The sequence below is a fragment of the Fragaria vesca genome, linkage group LG6, assembly GCF_000184155.1.
Source record: "Fragaria vesca subsp. vesca linkage group LG6, FraVesHawaii_1.0, whole genome shotgun sequence".
Lineage (NCBI taxonomy): Eukaryota > Viridiplantae > Streptophyta > Magnoliopsida > Rosales > Rosaceae > Fragaria > Fragaria vesca.
Window position 1 is genome coordinate 26286324 of NC_020496.1, and position 21433 is coordinate 26307756.

At 38.8% G+C, this 21433-nt stretch overlaps 4 protein-coding genes across 4 annotated transcripts; 2 read left to right on the forward strand and 2 right to left on the reverse strand.

Annotated features, from left to right (window-relative positions):
- Positions 1-90: 90 nt before the first annotated feature.
- Positions 91-2061, forward strand: LOC101308014 (exocyst complex component 7-like). Its single transcript, XM_004305764.1, has one exon. The coding sequence runs from the start codon at positions 91-93 to the stop codon at positions 2059-2061; it is 1971 nt and encodes a 656-aa protein (XP_004305812.1).
- Positions 2062-2590: 529 nt separating this feature from the next.
- LOC101308309 lies at positions 2591-8672 on the reverse strand. Its single transcript, XM_004305765.1, has 11 exons — positions 8538-8672; positions 7701-7801; positions 7216-7345; positions 6902-7075; positions 6716-6809; positions 6042-6550; positions 5700-5817; positions 5103-5158; positions 4326-4432; positions 4089-4176; positions 2591-3203 (listed from the first exon to the last, which is right to left on the reverse strand). The coding sequence occupies exons 1-11, from the start codon at positions 8670-8672 to the stop codon at positions 2931-2933; spliced, it is 1785 nt and encodes a 594-aa protein (XP_004305813.1). The 3' UTR covers positions 2591-2930.
- Positions 8673-10125: 1453 nt separating this feature from the next.
- Positions 10126-15249, forward strand: LOC101308601 (ABC transporter C family member 8-like). Its single transcript, XM_004305766.1, has 11 exons — positions 10126-11535; positions 11640-11960; positions 12071-12157; positions 12239-12817; positions 12912-13076; positions 13191-13485; positions 13589-13803; positions 13903-14208; positions 14326-14389; positions 14475-14714; positions 15007-15249. Exons 1-11 carry the CDS (start codon positions 10126-10128, stop codon positions 15105-15107), a joined length of 3783 nt encoding a protein of 1260 aa, XP_004305814.1. The 3' UTR covers positions 15108-15249.
- A 1844-nt stretch (positions 15250-17093) lies between these two features.
- On the reverse strand, positions 17094-21283 carry LOC101294195 (GPN-loop GTPase 3-like). Its single transcript, XM_004303785.1, has 10 exons — positions 21205-21283; positions 20771-20857; positions 20490-20598; positions 20306-20387; positions 20080-20165; positions 19167-19270; positions 18928-19058; positions 18722-18815; positions 17999-18054; positions 17094-17539 (listed from the first exon to the last, which is right to left on the reverse strand). The coding sequence occupies exons 2-10, from the start codon at positions 20813-20815 to the stop codon at positions 17434-17436; spliced, it is 813 nt and encodes a 270-aa protein (XP_004303833.1). The 5' UTR covers positions 20816-20857; positions 21205-21283; the 3' UTR covers positions 17094-17433.
- Between the last annotated feature and the right edge of the window lie 150 nt (positions 21284-21433).

A 21433-nucleotide genomic window follows, 5' to 3' on the forward strand; every position in this document is an offset into this window, starting at 1 on the left:
CACTCCTCATAAACTTATAGCATATAAAAAGGCTCACAAATTAGTTTGAGTCAATTCTTGGAGATTCTGAGATAGGTACCTCTTTTGGTTATGGCTAATGTTGGAAGTCTTGAGAATCTCCAAGCTGCACAAAAGATCTTAAGGGCTAGTCTTAAGAAATATAGTGCTATTTCTTCGAAGTTAGATGAAATGGGACCTAGATTGGACGACATTAGGCAGAGATTGCCATCTTTGGAAGCTGCAATCAGACCTTTCTCCAGGCAAAAATGTAGCCACTTTGCAATCAGGGACCAAATCAATGGCGCCATTGGCCCTGCTGCTGCTGTTTTCAAAGTCTATGGCGTCGTCCGTGAGCTTGAGGAGTCGCTACTCAATCAGTCGTGTGCCGATCTTCCTGCTTATCTTTCATCCATGAAAAAGCTCGAAGAAGCTTTGGGATTTCTTGCTGACAACTGTGTCCTGGCCATTCAGTGGCTGGAGGACGTTGTTGAGTTTTCGGAAGACAATGTTTTTTCCAATAATCAAAGCCTATTGAGTGTGAAGAAATCTCTGAGGATGCTACAAGAGTTGCATGAAATCGAGGGACGTGCTCGTCTTGATGGTGGGCCTCTGAATGCTGCATTCAACAAACTTGAGACTGAATTCAGATGTCTACTGATGAAGAATAGTGTTACAACAACAACCTGTGCTACTTTATTACCATTAACTATGCCTGTAGTCCAAAAGCTTCAAGCCATAGCTGGGAGATTGGATGGTGATATTCGGCTTCAGAAGTGCATAGTCTTGTACATTGAAGTTCGGAGTTTGAATGCACAAAGAAGCTTGCAGGATCTTGATTTGGACTACCTTGAGATACAAGTCACGGAATTTGATGACATCCAGAGCATTGAGTCTCACATTGATCAATGGTGCAAGCATTTGGAGTTGGTTGTCAAGGACCTACTTGAGCCGGAGTACAAACTCTGCAACGATGTCTTTGAGAAGATAAAATCAGATGCTTGGAAGCACTGTGTTGCAAGACTAGCTGAGGAATTTAGACTAATTTCTTTCCTTCAGTTTGGAAGGAGTGTCACCAAGATGAAGAAGGACCCTCTCAAGCTCTTGAAGCTATTAGATATATTTGCACTTCTGGAAAGTCTAAGATCAAATTTTAACCGGCTTTTTGGTGGAGAGGCCTGCAGTGACATTCGGACCCTGACAAGGGAACTGGTGAAGGCAGTAGTGAATGGTGCTTACGAGATCTTCCAGGAACTTCCTGGTCAAGTGGAGATGCAGCGGCGATTTTCTCCTCCCTCACATGGTGGCATTCCCGGCTTAGTAAGCTTCATTACTAAATACTGTGAGCAACTACTTGGGGATGAGTATAAGCCACTCCTGGCCCAGGTCTTGAAGATCCATCAAAGCTGGAACCAAGATGTGTATGGAGATGGTTTCCTTACAAACCACATTATTATTATAATGAAGGAAGTTGGGTTGAATCTGGATGCATGGTCCAAGGAATATGAAGATATCTGCCTCTCCTACCTTTTCATGATGAACAATCACTGCCATTTCTGTCAACTAAAAGGCACAAAGCTCGGCGATATAATGGGAGATTCTTGGTTAGGAGCTCATGAGCAGTACAAGGACAATTGTGCAGCTCTCTACTTGAGAGAATGCTGGGGAAAGCTTCTGTCTCTTATAACTCAAAGGGATTTAGGTTCATTTCAGGAGTCAGAAAAGAAGAAGCTGAAGGAATTCAATGAAGGGTTTGATGAAAGGTACAAGAAGCAATCAAATTGGGTCATATGTGACGAAAACTTAAGGCGAAAAGTATGCCAGATTTTGGTGCAGGCAGTTGTACCAGCTTATAGGAGCTACATGCAAAAGTATGTTGGTTTGGTTGAACATGATGCAAGTGCTAGTAAGTATGTTAAGCACACAGCACAGAGCTTGGAGAATATGATTACTTCTATGTTTCAGCCTAAACTGGTTAAGTATTCCAGCACCAAACATATACGCTTTGGCAAGCTGAAAAGCCTGGTGCAAAATCAATTTCGTGTAACTCTTACAGCTATGTAATCAGTTCTCTCAGTGATGCGGTCTAGAAGAAATTGTAGAGCTAGTATCCATTAGTGGATTCTTTGGCTACAGATGAATCATTTAGAAAATTAGAAGCAAAACATACTACAATGTGACTTGTATATATGCCACTGTTTTCGGCTGTTCGATAATGACGAAAAAAAAAAAATATAGTAGTTCATTCGGTGCACCAGAGCAACATGTAAAGAACGTATGTATTGTAAACTCTTTAGAGTAAAGAATGGTTAGCCATGGCTCTTAAGAGTGACTTAAGCATGGATGGATGGATGGGATAGGTCAGCAGGTGGATGCATTTCTCATTTCCGGTGAGAACTCGTTGGCAAAGTTTTTGATGTTTGATTTAAAATCTTTTGTTGTCAAAGAATCATCGGCCGAAACTGTGATATTTGAATGCTGGCGAAAATCACCCGCAAAGTTCCTTTTTGCATCGGCCAAATTGAGAAATTGCTAACGAAATTTATCATCAGCTAAAGTCCATTTTGCTTTTGAGATCTTGCCAGCGACAACATGGTCGGAAAAAATAGTGTTGTTGGGTCTCATTTGAAAGTGGTATGCACAGGTAGCTGCCTATGCGTACGGTTTTGGGCATGGCCAAAGCCTTGCACAATTGCAACGACAAAGCCAATATAGGTACTTTGAGCTTGTACATGCAAGACAAGGCATGCTAAGATTTCCAGAGTGATGCTACCCAAGCAAACAAAAGCAGCAAACAGTCGTATGTTTTGCAGCACATTTCTAGATCAACCTAATATCCTTCTTACTTGCATATATTTTGTACGTGTTGTAGTATAGTTAGGACCTACTTTAATCATCGGTATGCTCTCTCCGAATTATGTGCTTGCAAGTGCTTAATGGGGCTCTGATGATGAAGTCTTCCCGTCTAGGCCGGAACTAGAAATCTGTTGCTTGCGGGCGGAAGAGGAAACCCCTTCAACACTGGCTGGACATGAATGTTCTGATGGGACAGTGCCAGGCTCTCTTCTCCACTTCAGGGTAGACCTTGTGTAATGTGGTTTGCTAAGGAAAGCAATTTTGTTGCCATGTGGGGCACTGAGGGAAGTCGTCCCGACAAGCTGGGTTGGTGCTGATGCCTCCGCAGCTGCTCCTGCCGTCCTTAGAACCTATGCAAAAAGTATACAAGAGGATATCAAACAACAGAACCATATTATTGCCAAAAAAAAAAAAACCAACAGAACCATATTCAAATCCTAGCCTCAACAATCTATATATTCAGCATGGCTTCATGCCATGCCCATTGTATAAATATCAACTTCGGCTACTGATTCAGTAATCACACAAATCAAGGCATCTAACTACAGATTTCAAATGCATGAAGCAGATATTGAATGCAGAGAGTCAAAATCACTGAAGCTTCATGGAGCAACTAGAATCAGGACAACAAACAAAAGGCAGAGAACTAAAAACCAAATGCCATATGCAAGATAATATGAAATTCTATTATTCTTGCACCATTATTTTCATTACCAATGAAAATTCCACTCACTCATGCACATACTAGAATGAAATCTTGCATCCTCTACAGAATATTAACGTCTATCTACAGAATATTAATGTCCATGGAAACAGTAATACTTCTTTTGAATTCTTTTTTATTTATAGCAAATTAAATCCTCACGTTCATCAGGGTACATGGCGACTGTCAAGCAAGGACTTTCTTAAACACTTTACTTTGAGAATCACCCTGATGAAATTTTAGTGTAATAAAGAATGAAATATTAATAAGAAACAGAAACCTTTAACCTACACCCCTGAAACACTGGAGATTATCAAGCTATCCAGTGTATAATATTTGCCCTGCCTAATAAACGTGATAGAAGATATAACTAAAAGGTTTACTACTCCCAACCAGTTCCATTCTATTATACCTACCTCCCATAGTCCTATGGTTTTCTTCATTTATTTCACCTTTTGTTTTGGTTCTGATGTTTTTATCTTGCAGTGCCACACCATTAATTTAATCCTTTGAGATATAAGGAAGTGCTTACCTTCAGGGTCCTACAAAAGAATGTCGTCCCACTCAATGCCACTGCTTTGTCAACAGACTCCTTGCTAGCAAAAGTAATATAAGCAGACCTAGCCAGACAGAAAGGATAAGCAGACTAATAATAGATTTTTCAAGAATCTGCCCCAGACCCAAGATAGTACATATAAACGGATTTTAATCAATTTATACTCGTCGGTAAGCAGGAACCACAAAAGAATACATGACTAATTAAACACACCCTTTTGGCTTAGAAGTCACTGTGTCTGTCAGGATCATCACGTTATCAACCACTCCACACTTGGCAAAGTACAGTGATAAAGCTTCACTAGTTGCTGCAAAATGTACCTGCTTTTTTATAATATATCAGAATTGTGCTTACGAAATCTGCAGAGAGCAGCACTAAAAGAACTTCCATATAGTAGAGTTATAATAAAGGCTCGTGGAAGTTAATCATGATCTCTTATTTCATTTAAACAAATGCTTTCTACAATACCCTATTTTCTAGTTTAGGTTTCACTCTGCTTTCTAGGTTAATTTATGAAGAAGTGAGCAAGAAAGATGACACATCAGACAATAACGTCCTAGACATGATACTGCCTGTAAGCACCCATAACTCAGAGAGTATATACATATATAACAGAAATTCTGTGATTTTCATTTAACTGTGCCTACTTGCCAATTTTAATACATGGAATGAAAAAGCCTTCACCATCTGATGATATTATTTATGATGCATAGGCTACCTACAACCAAATGAAAGGATGAAATAATAAGGAAATAAGGCCGGTGTTGAGTTGAATATAGTCACAATAGTCTGTCTGGTAACAAGCCTTGCTAACATGACTAAATGACTCAACTGTGGAGAAGAATTCACAATTGGCATTTAGAGAAACAAGGTATACAAAGAGAACAAGGACACAATTTTCTCTGGAGTTGGTAGTTATGTCACTTGTGACTTATTCAACGAGCACAAAGAAAACGTAAGAGTAAGATATACAATGACTGTCGAGCTTACATTTGTCACCAACACAGTTCTTGACCCAAAAGTTTCCTCTGAATCTTTTTGTGCACCTGCAAGCATAACAAGAGCACCTGATTTCGTCAAAAGGTGAGCGTTTGGGCACAACAAGATTGCAGATTATTAAACCTAGATTTTGACAGTCATTAGTACATTTTGATGAGGAAAAAAAGGGAATATATTAACATAAAAGAAAATGATTACATGTATCCATCATATGTTCAAATTTTTAGGAAATTTTGTTGTTGTATAACATTTTGAAGAACCCTCAACAACGCCCACAATCAGATAGTACTCAACCCCCATGCACTTACAGAATACACTCTTGCATAGAAGATTTAGGAACAAAAAAAAATATTTAACTTGAGGTAACACGACGAAAAGAATGAAGATGCAAAAGAAAAGGGCCACATAGAGATATCACAAACTTTTGTTTTTCGTGTGTCCTGACATTGCAAACACTATCACTCAAATTTCGTTCTTTAACAAGCACATCCACCCTAAAAATCTTTCTTGACCCAAGACACATCAGTTTCTGATTCTGAACGAAATCGCAAGCAAGGTGAATTGGTCCAAGATATAGAGAGGCATTACCAGAATTCAGCAAGTGATTTGTTTTCCCACCATTTTTTTCAAACTCCACCTGCTTTGACCGAAGCTTGGACATTTCGATTTCAATTTGATTCAATTTTTCTTTCACATCAAGCAGTTCCTGAAAAAAAAAGAAAAAAAAAAAAAACAATTTTATAAAAAGTTCAGCACTTCAACATTTTGCCAATATAATTGTTTTACCCAGCCCAGGAGGAAAAGGAGAAATTGATTCCTAAAGTAAAATCTGTTTCCTAGACTCGGTCCTCATAGCTAGCACACGCTTGAGACTAGCAGTAACTCCTATCCAATCAACTATGATGTAGCATGAAAAGGACAAGTAGGTACCTGTTTTTGAATTGTCTTCAAATTATTTGTGGCCACACTTGATTTCTTAAAATTCTGTGAGGTATCTTTGCATTCAGGATCCATATTACTGTGATCCACCAAAGCTGAATCAGTATCATGGCATGTACTGATTTGACCAAACAGCCTCTTCCGCCCAATATTACTTGCAAAATGAGGTTCACTTTCTGCAGTATCAACATGCTCCAGTTTCTTCATCTCACCACGATAACTGTAGGATATCTTCTTATCAAAAGCAGGATCTTCAGAATTCCTCTTCGGAGGTGTTAATGCAAGCTGATTATGAACTTTCCCGTATTGCTTGTTATGCCCGACACCATAACCATCAACGCTCATGAGTCCTTCAGATATGTCCTCACATGGCTTGCCCAATCTGTCCCACACACTACCCCGAGACATTTTATTACATATGAATCCTGCATCTACAGATCTTTGTGACAGACTAGTTCCTGACTTGTTACTGGCACAAAGCTGCGTAGAAAATCGGTGTCCTGCATAAGAAACCATCAAAGTGGTCAGCATGACTGGTAGCCAAAGGAAACATACATGACGCCTATTACATGTGTATAGTGAAATTCAGTTTCTCAGCAGACATATTCTGCACATCTGTATTTTCTAAGCATGTATGTAGTTAATCACCATAATCTAGTACGTACCTGATACGGAACATTCTGCAGACTTAGACACGACCTCTCTTTCTGGTAATTGTAAGCGCTCTCTAAGCAATCCACTACATTTACGATTGGCAATCTGCTCTACAATAAGTAAATTTGAACTTACAAATTAAAGGAAAAGTTGTTTAAAATTACAAAGTGTCTTTTTTAATAGTCGACTAAGCCAACCTGGGTAATTTGATTTTTAGACTGAGTTCTTCGATCTCCCTCAACATCAGTATCTCCAGTTGCTACATATCTTCTCCAAATATCATTTCTACTTCCATGTGACAATACTATTCTGGTATTCTCCTCAGTCGAAGGGACAACAACAGACAGGTAATCTTGAGAACCTTTAGCAAGCTTCATATCATTACAGGAAGCAGGATCAGAAGCATAATGTTGTGTTTTATCACCTTTCATCTGCTTGCAGGCAACTATATTAAAACTCCTTGTAAAACTTTATCATACATAAACTAATAACATTGGATAACTGAAATTACCAAAAGTTTGTTAACATGGCTCCGGAAGTCTGTACACCTGTCAACTTCTGCACCATTGTTGCGGTCACTGTTTGGGGGGCCAGTGCCAGTAACTTCATCTAGATCATATTCGGAGAGAAGCTCCCATAACCTACATAGGCAGATATAGTGAAAGTTATATCAACCATTCTCGCTTGTGTGAAAGACACTCTCTGGAAAGAACATTCAAACCAGCAGTTTCCCTAGTCTTATATAGAGTATCACAAGCATGTTAAAAACTATTACAACACCAATACCAATGTGATAACTATGCCACTTAGATAAGTCATTACAATCCCATACTAAAAAAGAAAAAGAAAATAAGAAAAATGCCTTATTACCATTACATAATGTTCAAAGCACCAAGACAATGGTTTTGAAGGCAATCAAGTTTCCAAAGTAGAAGTCACTTTATATATAGCTAGTTTTGAACATAACTAATAAAGAAAGAGTAGGAAACAGGGTACCATGATACAAATTCTTCACTCCTCTCACCAAGAAATGCCTCCAAGTCATCTCTTGCTTGATATTGATCCTTTCCGTTACAAATCAGCACGATAATATACTCCTAAACCAATAAAACAGTACTATTAATATACTTCATCAACAGTAATTTCCGCCATTGATAAATAATTGATGAGAAAAATGTGAACATCATGCATGTGCATTTCAACAAATAATTTCAAGTCAACTTCAGCTCTATGAAGTATGAACAGATAAATATAACATACTGCAGTATTACATCAACTATTGATCAATGTTGAAAAAACAATCCAAAATTCAGTTTTTACAATCCTTTTGAGTGGAGACCTAAACGCTTCCCTTCTGTGCTAACTCCTAACAGTTTCCAAATCCTGAAGCATATGAAACTCTTTCATTCGCATCGATTAAGTGATTGCTAATAACTCAACTCTTAATACTCCTACACTATCAGGAAATGATTCCTTCTCGTCCACTCATATTCTTTCGAATTCGAAGGTGTTAAGTAAGCTCATCTTCTGCTCCATAAACACAGTACGTAACTCTGAGACTATAACTTCAATCACATAGAGCAATATCAGCACAAAAACATAGCCTAATCTTTGTCTACATTTTCTCAGAAATTCCAGCCAAAATTACTCTCGCATTTCACCACAACATGTAAATTTTCTACGGAAAACTCTCTCATGAACCAAACGAAGAGTAATCAGAAAAATCATCGACGCATTTTACCGAAAAGATAAATTTGCTTCTTCAATTCAGGCTGGGAATGCAGAAATGAACAGAAATGGAAGTGTAATTTCAAAGGAGGAGAAGAACATTACGAGGAAGACGTCGTCGCTGTAATCGCCGAGAAACTGAGAGAGATTGGCGGAGATGGAGGCTTTGATCTTGGAAGCGAGACGTGATTTGCGGTGGATACGGAAGGGTTTAGGCTTCGCCGAGAAAACTTGATCCATCGGAAAATGTGGCTCTGTGTCTGTGACTCTCTCTCTCACACTTGGTTGTGACGAAGAAGAAGAAGAAGAAGCAAGTCACATGTGACGAAAAGCTCATTCATGTCAAGTGCCTCCCTATATATGTATGGGTCGTGGGCTGAGAGTTCGGGTTTCCTTGGCTTGACCCGAAAGTATAAATAAATAAATTTATAAAACACGATGTTATTCACATTTTCACACGTCTCATTCTACAATTCACCCTCCTCATTTTTCTTTTTCAATATAAGAACAAAATACTTATATTAAAGACAAAATTTAAATTACTAAAAGAGAAAAGAATGTAGATTGTAAAACGAGAAATGCAAATTTTCCTTTCCTATTTATGTTGCAGTGAATCCAGCTTAGTGATAAACAGAAGTCTCAAAACGTTAAAGTATATATCATGTGAATCATGGTCCATTATGTTGAGGAAGTTTGAGTTTCATGGTGTCCCAATTTCTGCTCTAGCTCTTTTGAGTATGGGATTGTAAGCTAGACGCAATTCTCAACTGTGCGATCTTTGGATTGCATGTTTCACATCGACTCTTTGGTTCATTTAGCATTATAGAAATCGTGCTCGTTATGCTGGTATTGAAGTTACTGAATCACAAGCTTGCGGTGTGATTTCTGGTAACGTTGCTCCAATAGAAACTGATACCTCAATGCCAACACCCACCTATATATCTAGAGAAACCATTTCTCCATCCATCTTGATGCATGATTTGTGGTCAAATCGATCTGAATCTTAAATATTTGAATCATTATTCATAGCTTGTATAATTATTACTGTGGAAATAATCTTGCCTGATGAATAACATTGGCCCAAGTAGTCTAGCTATCAGTCAAACAGGCAAAGTAGCTAACATATTTCCTAACCAGATCAAAGAAGCTATCAGTCTAACAGTCAAACTGCCAATTCTCTTAACCAGATCCCAGCAGGATCATTAACTTGTTCCTCAAAATCGAGATCAAGAATATAATCTGAAGAAAAGAATGAAAGATATTAAGTAGAAAAACTCGGAATCTGGGTTGTCGACTAATCATGTGCTTCTATTTCCTAATGTGTACTTGGGAAGTTAGGTGGCCATTCATGTTACACATGTTTATTGTAAACTACAATATCAACGATTGCAGTGACAAGAAAATGCCTCAAAACCTCAAAGCATATATACAAAGATTCAAGGTTTGAGGCCATGCGCCCATGCCAATACCAACTCAAACACAGAGTGAAGTTGCTACAGGCATGTCTTCCATGAGGGATTGAGGGCTCAAGCACTTTGTAAGTACCCCATTGCATAGTTCTCTCTTTCTTCATTGTGAATTGGTGAACATGAGTTTGCTGTTACCTTTATACTTGTGGTGAGCATGTATATCAGTATATCTCTGTCTTACTTACGTTTTCGATTGTTCTAGCTGAGTTTGTTCATCAACAAAAATGGATGGCAACCTATCTGAGCCTTTACTAGCCAAAACAAAACTAGACCATGCCAGCTTCCTTAGCAGACTGACATTTTCTTGGGTCAATCCTCTCCTTAAGTTGGGATCCTCAAAAGCATTAGACCTCGAGGACATCCCTTCTCTGGGTTCTGAAGATGAAGCAAATGTAGCATACCAGAAGTTTTCTGATGCATTGGAGTCCCTGTTGAGGGAGAAGAGCTCAAGTAGTACATCGAGGAACTTGGTTCTCAGAGCCATGGCAAGAGTTTACATGAAGGAAAATGTATGGATAATCATTTGTGCATTCCTCAGGACCATTGCTGTTATAGTTTCTCCTCTTATACTCTATGCTTTTGTGAACTATTCAAATAGTGACGATGAAAGTCTCTCTGAAGGCTTCATTATAGTGGGGTATCTAGTTCTTACCAAAGTAGTTGAATCTTTGAGCCAGAGACAGTGGTATTTCGACTCAAGGAGGTCTGGCATGAGAATGAGGTCAGCCTTGATGGTTTCAGTCTATCAAAAGCAGCTGAAGCTTTCTAGTTTGGGAAGGAAAAGGCACTCAGCAGGAGAGATAGTGAATTACATAGCAGTAGACGCTTATCGAATGGGGGAGTTCCTTTGGTGGTTTCATGTGACATGGAGCTTTTCATTGCAGCTATTGCTTTCCATTGTTGTACTTTATCTGGTGGTGGGTGTTGGTGCTCTACCTGGTTTAGTTCCACTTATCATTTTCGGTCTTCTGAATGTCCCATTTGCTAAGGTAATTCAGAAGTGTCAGTCCGAGTTCATGGTAGCTCAGGATGAGAGGCTTAGAGCCACTTCTGAGATCTTAAATAGCATGAAAGTCATTAAGTTACAATCATGGGAAGAGAAATTCAAAAACTTGGTTGATGCCCTTCGCGAAAGAGAGTTCAAACCATTAGCTGAGGCACAATTCCAAAAGGCTTTCGCAACTGTATTGTTTTGGATGTCACCAACCATCATCTCTTCAGTTATTTTTCTAGGATGCATTTTATTCAACAGTGCTCCTCTAAATGCGACTACTATATTCACAATTTTAGCATCATTGAAGAACATGGGGGAACCTGTCAGGATTATACCAGAAGCTCTTTCAGTTATGATACAAGTCAAGGTCTCATTTGATCGGCTGAATGTTTTTCTGCTTGATGATGAGCTAAAGGATAGTGAAAAATGGAAAGCCCCATCACAGAATTCAGATGAGAGCTTACAAATAGTAAGTGGCACGTTCAGCTGGAATCCTGAACTAACAACAATCCCAACTCTGAGAAATGTGAATTTGGAAGTAAAATGGGAGCAGAAAATAGCAGTTTGTGGACCAGTTGGTGCTGGAAAATCATCACTTTTGCATGCTATACTTGGAGAGATGCCCAAAATGTCAGGAATGGTGAGAAATTTGAAGTATATAACCATTGTCGGATGCTAATATCATGCACTAGTTAAATTTTTGCATTTCACTTCACATGCATTCATTTGAATGCTTGCACACAGGTTCATATATTTGGAAGCATAGCCTATGTATCTCAGATTCCTTGGATACAAAGTGGGACGGTTCGTGATAACATACTCTACGGCAAGCCAATGGAGAAGAACAGATATGAGAAGGCCATAAAAGCTTGTGCTTTGGATAAGGATATTACTAGCTTTGATCATGGTGATCTTACTGAAATAGGGCAGAGGGGACTTAACATGAGTGGAGGACAGAAGCAACGGATTCAGCTAGCTCGAGCTGTCTATAATGATGCCGATATCTATCTCCTTGATGATCCCTTTAGTGCAGTGGATGCAAATACAGCTGCAATTCTATTTCATGTAAGAAAGGTTACTAATTCCAAGTATTCGTATTACTTCAAGACCTGATTCAGTTTTATTTATAGAAACAGTTCTACTTCACTTAATTTTGAATGATTCACTTAATGCAGGACTGTGTCATGTCTGCTCTAGCAAAGAAAACTGTAATTCTGGTGACTCATCAAGTTGAATTTCTATCACAAGTTGACAAGATTATGGTAGTTATTATGAGTTCATATTCAAACTTTGTTTGCCCTCCAAAGAGAAAGCGTTGTTTTCCTCACTGTTTCCATTTCCAGGTAATTGAGGATGGACAAATTACTCAATCTGGAAGCTACGAGAGTCTCTTGACAGCAGGAACTGCATTTGAGAAGCTTGTGAATGCGCACAATGATGCAGTAACAACATTAGGTCCTTCAAACTATCAAGAAGAAGAATTTGAAAAGGAAGATGTGATCCAGCCAGAGTATTATGGGAGTAACAGTGGTGCACCTGTAGTGCAGCTAACAGAAGAAGAAGAGAAGGTGATTGGTGATGTGGGATTAAAGCCCTTTTGGGATTACATTTATCTTTCCAAGGCAACACTTCTTCTATGCTTAGGCACAATAGCACAGATTAGTTTTCTTGGTCTTCAGGTTGCCTCAACTTTGTGGCTAGCTCTAGCCATTCAAATTTCTACAATAACAAACGGTATACTCATCGGAGTTTATACTGCAATATCCACACTTAGTCTTGTCTTTGTATATCTAAGGTCCTACTTCTCAGCCCTTATGGGATTGAAGGCTTCTAGAGCATTTTTCTCTAGTTTCACAGATGCTATCTTCAAGGCTCCCATGCTCTTCTTCGACTCAACTCCTGTCGGACGAATTTTGACACGAGTAAGTGTACTTAAACTTTCATAAATAGTAAACAACACACTCATTTATGTACTCTCATTGAGTCAATTTCATGTCAGTGTATATACTTTTGCAGGCTTCATCAGATTTTAACATATTAGATCTTGACATACCTTTCACTGCTATCTATGTGATGACTTCTGGTACTGAACTGCTGACAGTGATTGTAATGATGGGTTATGTCACATGGGAAGTTGTCATTGTAGCCATTTTAGCCTTTGTTGCTGCACAATATGTTCAGGTGGATAAAACTTAAGTTGGTTTTTTTTATTTGTTTATTTTCAATCCTCTATTTCTTTTTCCACAAACGAATGATGGAACTAAGTACTTCTTACCTATTTGTTTTTGACTGAAGAGATACTATCTAACCTCTGCAAGGGAGCTGATAAGAATAAATGGAACAACAAAAGCTCCTGTAATAAATTATACAGCTGAGACATCACTTGGAGTGGTCACTATAAGAGCTTTTGGAATGGCTGACAGGTTCTTCCTCAACTTCCTAAAGCTAGTTGACACAGATGCAAGTCTCTTCTTTTACTCCAATGCAACCTTGGAGTGGTTACTTTTGAGAGCAGAAGCACTTCAAAATGTGACCCTTTTCACAGCAGCTTTTCTTCTCATTCTACTTCCCAAGGGTTATGTTTCTCCAGGTATATATTCATAACTTGAGCAGTAGTGATATTACATTTTTGATTGTTCCAAACTAGCCAAGAAGTTTGACAGTGTGTCCTCTTGTTGTGGATGTCTCTGCAGGGCTTGTGGGACTCGCTCTTTCATATGCTTTGACATTAACAACGACGCAACTCTATCAGACTCGATGGTATTGCAATTTATCTAACCACATCATCTCAGTCGAAAGAATAAAACAATTCATGCAGATTTCTCCAGAGCCTCCAGCAATTGTAGAGGACAAGAGGCCGCCGAGTTCATGGCCATTCAAGGGTAGGATCGAGCTGTATTCTCTGAATGTAAGTTACTCTTCAATCATATGCATGAACTTGAATTTGGTAAACATTAAGCAACTTTGATTAAGTTCACCACTAACTATGTTTCTTCTTTTGTTACAGATAAAATACCGTGAGAACGCTCCACTCGTTCTCAAGGGAATCACATGCACATTCAAGGAAGGAACTAGAGTAGGAGTTGTGGGAAGGACAGGAAGTGGGAAAACTACACTCATTAGTGCTTTGTTTCGATTAGTAGAGCCAAGCAGTGGTAGCATTGTTATAGATGGAATTGACATCTGCTCTATTGGTCTAAAAGATTTGAGAATGAAGCTCAGCATCATCCCTCAAGAACCGGTTCTTTTTAGAGGTAGCATTCGAACCAACTTGGATCCTCTAGGCCTGTACTCTGATGATGAAATATGGACGGTAAAGGCTTTTTCTGCATGAACTTGATTTTCCAATGTTTTTCAGCAAGTTTTAACACCGAATACTCAGATCAGTGCAGAGTTCAGACAACTGAATAATGATAGACTTAATTTGTAGGCACTAGAGAAGTGTCAGCTTAAGGCAACAGTCAGCAGCCTACCTAATCTACTAGACTCATCTGGTGAGTTTATGATATCCTCTATATAGACAAGTCTTATGAGTATGTGTATCACATTGCAATGTAACATGCTATAAAGTTTAAACAGTGAGTGATGAAGGGGGAAATTGGAGTGCCGGGCAACGCCAGCTGTTTTGCCTTGGAAGAGTGCTTCTTAAGAGGAACAGAATTCTAGTTCTAGATGAGGCTACTGCTTCCATTGATTCTGCAACAGATGCCATTCTTCAAAGAATAATCAGGCTAGAATTTGCAGAATGCACAGTGATAACTGTTGCTCATAGAGTTCCAACAGTTATAGACAGCAACATGGTCATGGTCCTCTCCTATGGTATATCCACTTCTCTGTTTCATTTTCTCTTAATCGATCATGTTTCAATCGAATGCAAGACATCAATTTTTATTTACAAGCATGTTTCTCAGTTCTTGTATGCAGAGTACTTATGCCTAGTAAATTGATCTTATGCTTTATAAACGAAGTAACAAACAAATGCTTCTACCACTCTAGAAATTACAGGGTGATGCGTCGTGTGGAAGCACTTTCGGCATTGTTAAAAGCCTAAAGAGTGCTTTAAGATGGTATGTTCTGCAGATCTATAATGTGCATTTGTTTGAGTATGTAGGGAAGCTGGTGGAGTATGATGAACCCTCAAAGCTCTTGGATACCAATTCCTACTTCTCTAAGCTTGTAGCTGAGTATTGGTCAAGCTGCCATAGAAACTAATGCCCAAATGCCAACAACCCCACCTATATATCTAGAGAATTGTTTTCTCCATCCATCTTTTTTTTGTTAGGACAGTTTTCTCCATCCATCTTGATGCATGATTTCTGGTCAAAACTGAAGCTTAATTTCTATATATCTGAATCATTATTCATAGCTGGTACGTTCATAATTTATTAATGCGGAAATGAGACCTAGCGTGATGAAAACTAGAAACTGCCCAAGTAATCTAGCTATCACTCAAACTGTCAAAGTAGGTAACACACAGTATACCAAAACTGAGAGAAAGTGAATTAACTCAGGAGCCATTGATATAAAAACGAGCATTGATCTATCAAGCAAGACTATAATTAGGACTAAGAGGCATAAAAACATTCAAATTGTGTGCTTATTGGCCACTTTGATTTATCAAGCAGGGTTGATGGTTTAAGAAGAGAAAGGCACAACTATTGTTAGACATGCAAGGTGAGAACGGGAGGAGTACTAGGGAAAGGCTAGGGCAAGAGAATTGAAAGTGCTGCTTCCCGGTATAATTTCCCCCAACCAGAATGCTGGGAGTCTGGCACATGAAGCGTGATATTATCTCCAGCTAAAAAGAGAGGGAGGTAACCGCCAGTTTGGCTTAAAACTCGACATGAACAAAGCCTAGCTGTGATAGAGTAGAATGGGATTTCCTTGAGACTGCTCTCTTAAGATTTGCCTTCTCTCCACAATGGGTTTAGCTTAATCGTGCAATGTGTCTCTACTGTTTCCTTCTGGCAATCCTGGAAATTTCTTTAAGACCGGGTGTTCCACTGTCACCCTATCTTTTCCTTATAGTGGGTGAGGTCTTATCTCAGCGCCTCACTAAAGCTATTCATGACCGGTCACTGATCGGAATTAAGTTGACAAGATCATGCCCTGTTATCTCTCACCTGGCTTTTGCCGACGATTCTAAATCTTCTTGAAAGCTACATTACTGAACCGTTGGCATTTGGCATTTGGCGTTTGGTGAGTATACTCATAGGTAAGCAAGGCATCTGGTCGATTAACCAACAAAGATAAGTCCAGCTTTTTCTTTTTACTGAGATTTGTAGAAGTAGATAATCCTGGTATCTACCTTAGGATGCCTACTATATGGGGCAGGTCTAAGAAGGAAGCCCTTGTGCATATCAAGGTGTTAGCAGCGAGTTCGAGGGATGGAAGGAAAAGAACTTGTCAATGCCGGAAAGGAGGTTTGATTGGCTATGTTTATCACAGCTTTCCCCATGGTATCCCAAAGAGTGTTATGAGACCAATTCCGCTATTGGGAAATTTTGTTGGAATGAACCGGATCATGGATGTAAGATTCATTGGAAAAGTTGAGACACTCGAAAGAAGCTGGTGGTCTGGGATTCAGAGACCTAAACCATTCGAGTGTACCCCTTGTTGCCCAACACTGTTGGCGCATCATAACACAACCAAAATCTCAATGGGTTCGTTCTCAAAGCTTGACGTTATCCTAATTGTGAGTTTTCTAAGGCTGAGAAGCGCTATAGATCCTCCTGGCGCATCGTTCTTAAATCTCAGCAGAAGAATTCTCTCCCCCCAATTATGCCCCCTCGGTGAGCAATTTGAAGATCAACCGAGCATTCACTACTTCTATGTTCTTGGGTGGACTGTGGTTGGTTTGGTTCACTATTGGGTATCAAAATTGACAAACAAAAGATTACAAGCTTCGATAGCTGGCTACTGGGAATAATGAGCACTGTCAAATTCATCTGAAGAAAGATGGGTGCTCACCTTGCTTGGTTGCATTTGCTGGGCAGTCTGGAGAGACAGTCCCACACCTGGTGATTCAGTTCGGTAGCAGACTGGCCATTGAATATTGGGAGACCACCGTTGTTGACCACAGTCCCCGAGCTAGAATTCCCAAGGGTCGACCAACCTGGACTCCCGATGGTCTTCGATGCCCCCTGATGGCAGTGTACTAGTTGGCTGTAGGCTCTCTTTCTTTCACTCTTTCTTTCTGTTTAGGTGAAGGGGAGGTCCTTCTGTATTCTGGTTTTTTCCTGGGTTCCTTTGGGCTTTGCCATTCAATGAATTTCTCATTAGACCAAACTAATCCATCATTCATAGTACTCCTAACAAACCACATAATAAGTTCATGCAGTCTGCTTTATCAAAAAAGTGCAAGTGCTCCATAGAATTACTGTTTCATATACAGTCATGATTTAAGGGAGAGTGTCTCAAAATTTGGCCCTAAATATTGACAATATCACCACGTATGAGCCTTCACTTCTCACGAATTTCTGGCAGCCATGTAAGGGGATCAACAATAATGCCATGATCAAGAAGTCCAAAATGGATATCAGCTTTCATCTTCTGGAGCTTCTGGATCAAAATCCTTAACCTTCACATCGGCATCTTCTCCAAACTGAATCGAGGTATCAATTTGAGCCAAAACATATCTTATGCTGCGAAAAACGATAGAATTTTGCTCTCCATATAAGACACCAATAAAAAAAATAAGAGTACTAAAGTCTCCCACGGAAATAGCATGAAATACATCCCTATATCATAACCCCCATCCACCATTAAAATATGTAAAACATAACAGTTAAACTAATTAGAAAACCAAAACTCTTCAGAGTTCTGCCACTATTAGATTCACTTGATAAGTCTTCTACAAGGAAAAATTAAGTAAGATATATATGAAAAGTCTAGCCCCTATATGATTCCAGTTTTCCGACTCCGTCTCAAGAAATTACAGAAACCAGAAAACATTTATGTCCGAAAATTTGGAGAAAACTTTGCAATATGATACCCCAAAGCTTATATACAAAAATAGACAAGAGGATTTTCACAAGATAAGAAGAGACACACATGCAGAAGAAGAAATCCAGACACACATACACACATAGATAGAAGAATACCTGCTCTCCTTCCTCAAGTCAAGTGGCACAAAACTCACCATGCTATAATCATCAACCTAGAACCCAAAAATTATAACACGGTCAGCTATAATGTCATTGTAGGTTACATAATTCTGTCAAATAATCTCAACAGTAAATTGTCTCTCAAAATAACACCACAAATCACAAGATGCACTACCACAGGAATGCATGCTTTCACATAGTAGAACCTCTAAGGCTCTAACACTCTCTTAGTCTAACATCAATCTAGCACAACTTGCAGAAAAGTAACATACAACTAATAAGTGTCCACTGAGACAATAATAGATACAGATAATACAACCAAAGACCGATTCTGGTTTTTTTTTTTTTTCTCTCTCATTTTTTTGTTGAAGGATCAAACCATAAAGGATAATCTTATCACAGTGGAAATGTGGAAGAAAGCTTGTGGAAAGCTATTTCAGTTCTAACACTTTAAGTTATTACTAGTGAAGTAAATAAAATACTTTCTTTGTAAGAAAACCAGTTAGTACAGCCATAGGAAAACATTAAGAATAACCCCGATTAACTTTCTAATAAAAGAAAGTGTCAGTCTATGTCTGGTTTCATGATCAAATAAAAGGAACTGTCTAATAGATACTGTGCATTTGAATAAGGGACAAGTTAAACAGAACAAATCTCAACGATAAAAAGGTTCCTGACCAGTTCCATGAAGAACAAATCTCAACGAAAATAATTCCTCACCAGTTCCATCAAGGCCTTGTTAAGCTTTGCAAACTGAGGAGCCATGCGTTTGTTCAACTCTGTCAACAAAACTCGGGGCTCCGGATTCAAGAAACTGAAAAGACAAAAGAAACAGTAAAGGTTGAGCCATTGAAGTAAGATAAACAGATTGGTACATTTGCAATATGAAAGAAGTATAAGAACAGTGGAGGATGAAGAAGCTTTACTCTTCAATATCCTTTTTGTTCGTCACAAGATCCATTTTGGAGAGAATATTAACATGTGGTAATTCAAGTTGAACCATAGCAGAAAGAGATGCCATGCACCCACTGATAAACTTGGTCACATCAGTCATGAACTGTTACAGCAAACATTGAACAAAAAGTATTGAGAGAGAGAGAGAGAAAGAGAGAGCCAGCCTGCAGGAAAAGAAATTAGTATCCAAAATACTGAGAACTGCACAGACCTGTGAATCAAGCAAGTATACGGCACAGACGTTGAAACTCTTGCTCTTCAAATGGTCCACAAAGTTCCGAAGCATAGGCACATGAGAAAAAAGTTCTATCTGGCCTATAACAAAAAAAAGTTTTTAATTACTATATAGCACAGAATTTCCTTCTACAAAACAAAACACACATATGGAAATTGTGCAGCACAATTTTGTTACTCAATGCATCAATTTTCCTTCTAAAAGAGAAGCAGGAGCCTTGCATGACTCCACTTCATCCAAATCATAGTATAAGCAATCACATTATCACCGTTTCATTAATACTTGTAAAGTAAGAAAGGGGTTTTGGATTTATTTTGAAATCCTTCAATATGCAAAGGTTAAGGGGTTAAGGGGCACTTTAATAAAAATAAAAAGGAAGTTTATGAGCACTCAACAGACACATTCAGCAACATGAAAGAAAAGAAAAATAAATAAAAGGACCAATTCCAGGTTTCAGTAACCAAAAGGCTTCTGGTAACCACAACCATAAATGTTTGTATCTGAAACACACTAACTAAAAAGACCTGTTGCAATCACATGACGCATGATTAGTTTCATTCTATTTCGAAGTTAAGAGCATTCTGTAGTTGCCGCTTGGCACAAGTATTGTAATATCACCCTACTCTAGAGTTCAAGCTTTAGATATCTAAATCAAGACAAAGAAACTAAAGATCCTAAAAAGGAAATTAAATGGAAATAAAACTAAAGAGGAACTTCATATAGTGTTACTGCCCCTGCCAAGTATTACGAAAAAACATATGGACTACCAACTAGCCAGTAGTTTAGCTTTCTGTTGCAATGTAACAAGTTGCATTGCTTACCTAACCTTTCAACAATCGATACATGATAATAAATAGAGACAATGGAACATACATGCTAGTATACATACCTGGGCAGTCGAAAACTAAGTAGTCATCATCCAAGTAATCCTCCAATCCCTCTGCAAGCCAATCATCCAGATTATCTTCAAGGTGTCTAGTAATCGATATTAAGGCCATTCACCTTAGAACTCAAAAGTTTTAGAAAGAGTAGAGAACACCAGGATAAGTGACAATATTTGTCAAAAGAATACATGTCTGCAAGCCCTTAAAAACCCTAAAAAATGAAAAGGATACTCCATGCAGTACATAAGTCCACCATTGGGACCTAGTCCAAGTTCCTCCATAACATCATCCAAGTTAATAAGCTCCCTGATATCTGCAAGGAGGAAAAAAAACAAAAAATAATCTTAAGTGCCCTGATTCCTCAACGAAACTAAATACGACAGAGAGAGAGCACATAACCAAAACGACTACTTACCCAAAGCCACAGGGTAGTCAAAATGCTCCGCAGCAGGATCCAAATTAACAATATGTAGAGTCCTCCCATTATCCAAACAGTGTCGGTGCAAACTGGAGCAGTAAGTGGACTGGTTGCACGAAACAAGTCAAACTTAATCAAACCAAGAAACACATAAAACACACTCAAACTAGTAATTGTCACATAACGAAATCAAAAACACCAATGGAACTGATTCCGATGTCACTACTGATCATAACACAAACATGCATGTACCGATATAATTGCATAAGCGTTTTTACCTTGCCACTGCCAGCAGGGCCAATAACTAGCTGTGCATAACCCATTTTCGGATATCCGGGTTTGCTTCCTTTGCTTTTGCTAGGCTGCTGATTCAGATAAAAAGATGGAGAAAAGTAAAGATAGGGAAAGAGGAGAGGAACCCAACAGCGATGTAAGCACCACACCAAACACCAAAGGCCAACAACCAATCCAGGGTATCCAACAATCCCATTAAACCCTAAAGATGACAAATTTGTTAGAGAATTAATGAACACAAACCTACTCAAAACCCAGAAACACTAAAGGGTCTTGGGCTAATTTCTATAGTGGGTCAATTTTTTTGCTTGGTTCTAATAGTGTAGCGATCAAAGGAATTGAAGGAGGAGAATCTTGTGGGCATAAAGATGGTTAATTTGTTGCAAGGAATTGAAAATGTTGGAGCTTTACGTCTTACAGTTGTGTTCTTCTGTGGCTTTCGGAATCGAGAGCTCTTCTGGTCCAAGGAGCTTTGGAAAAACAAATGAACCGAATAGCAACGTGGGGTTTCTTTAGGGTTTCTCTTATTTTGCCGATTGCTATTTAATTTAATTAAGAAAAAGACTTCAAACGACGCCGTTGGAGTTTTACAAATTTGTTTGGAAGTGATGACTTTTAATGACTTGTTTCACTACCATACAAGGGTT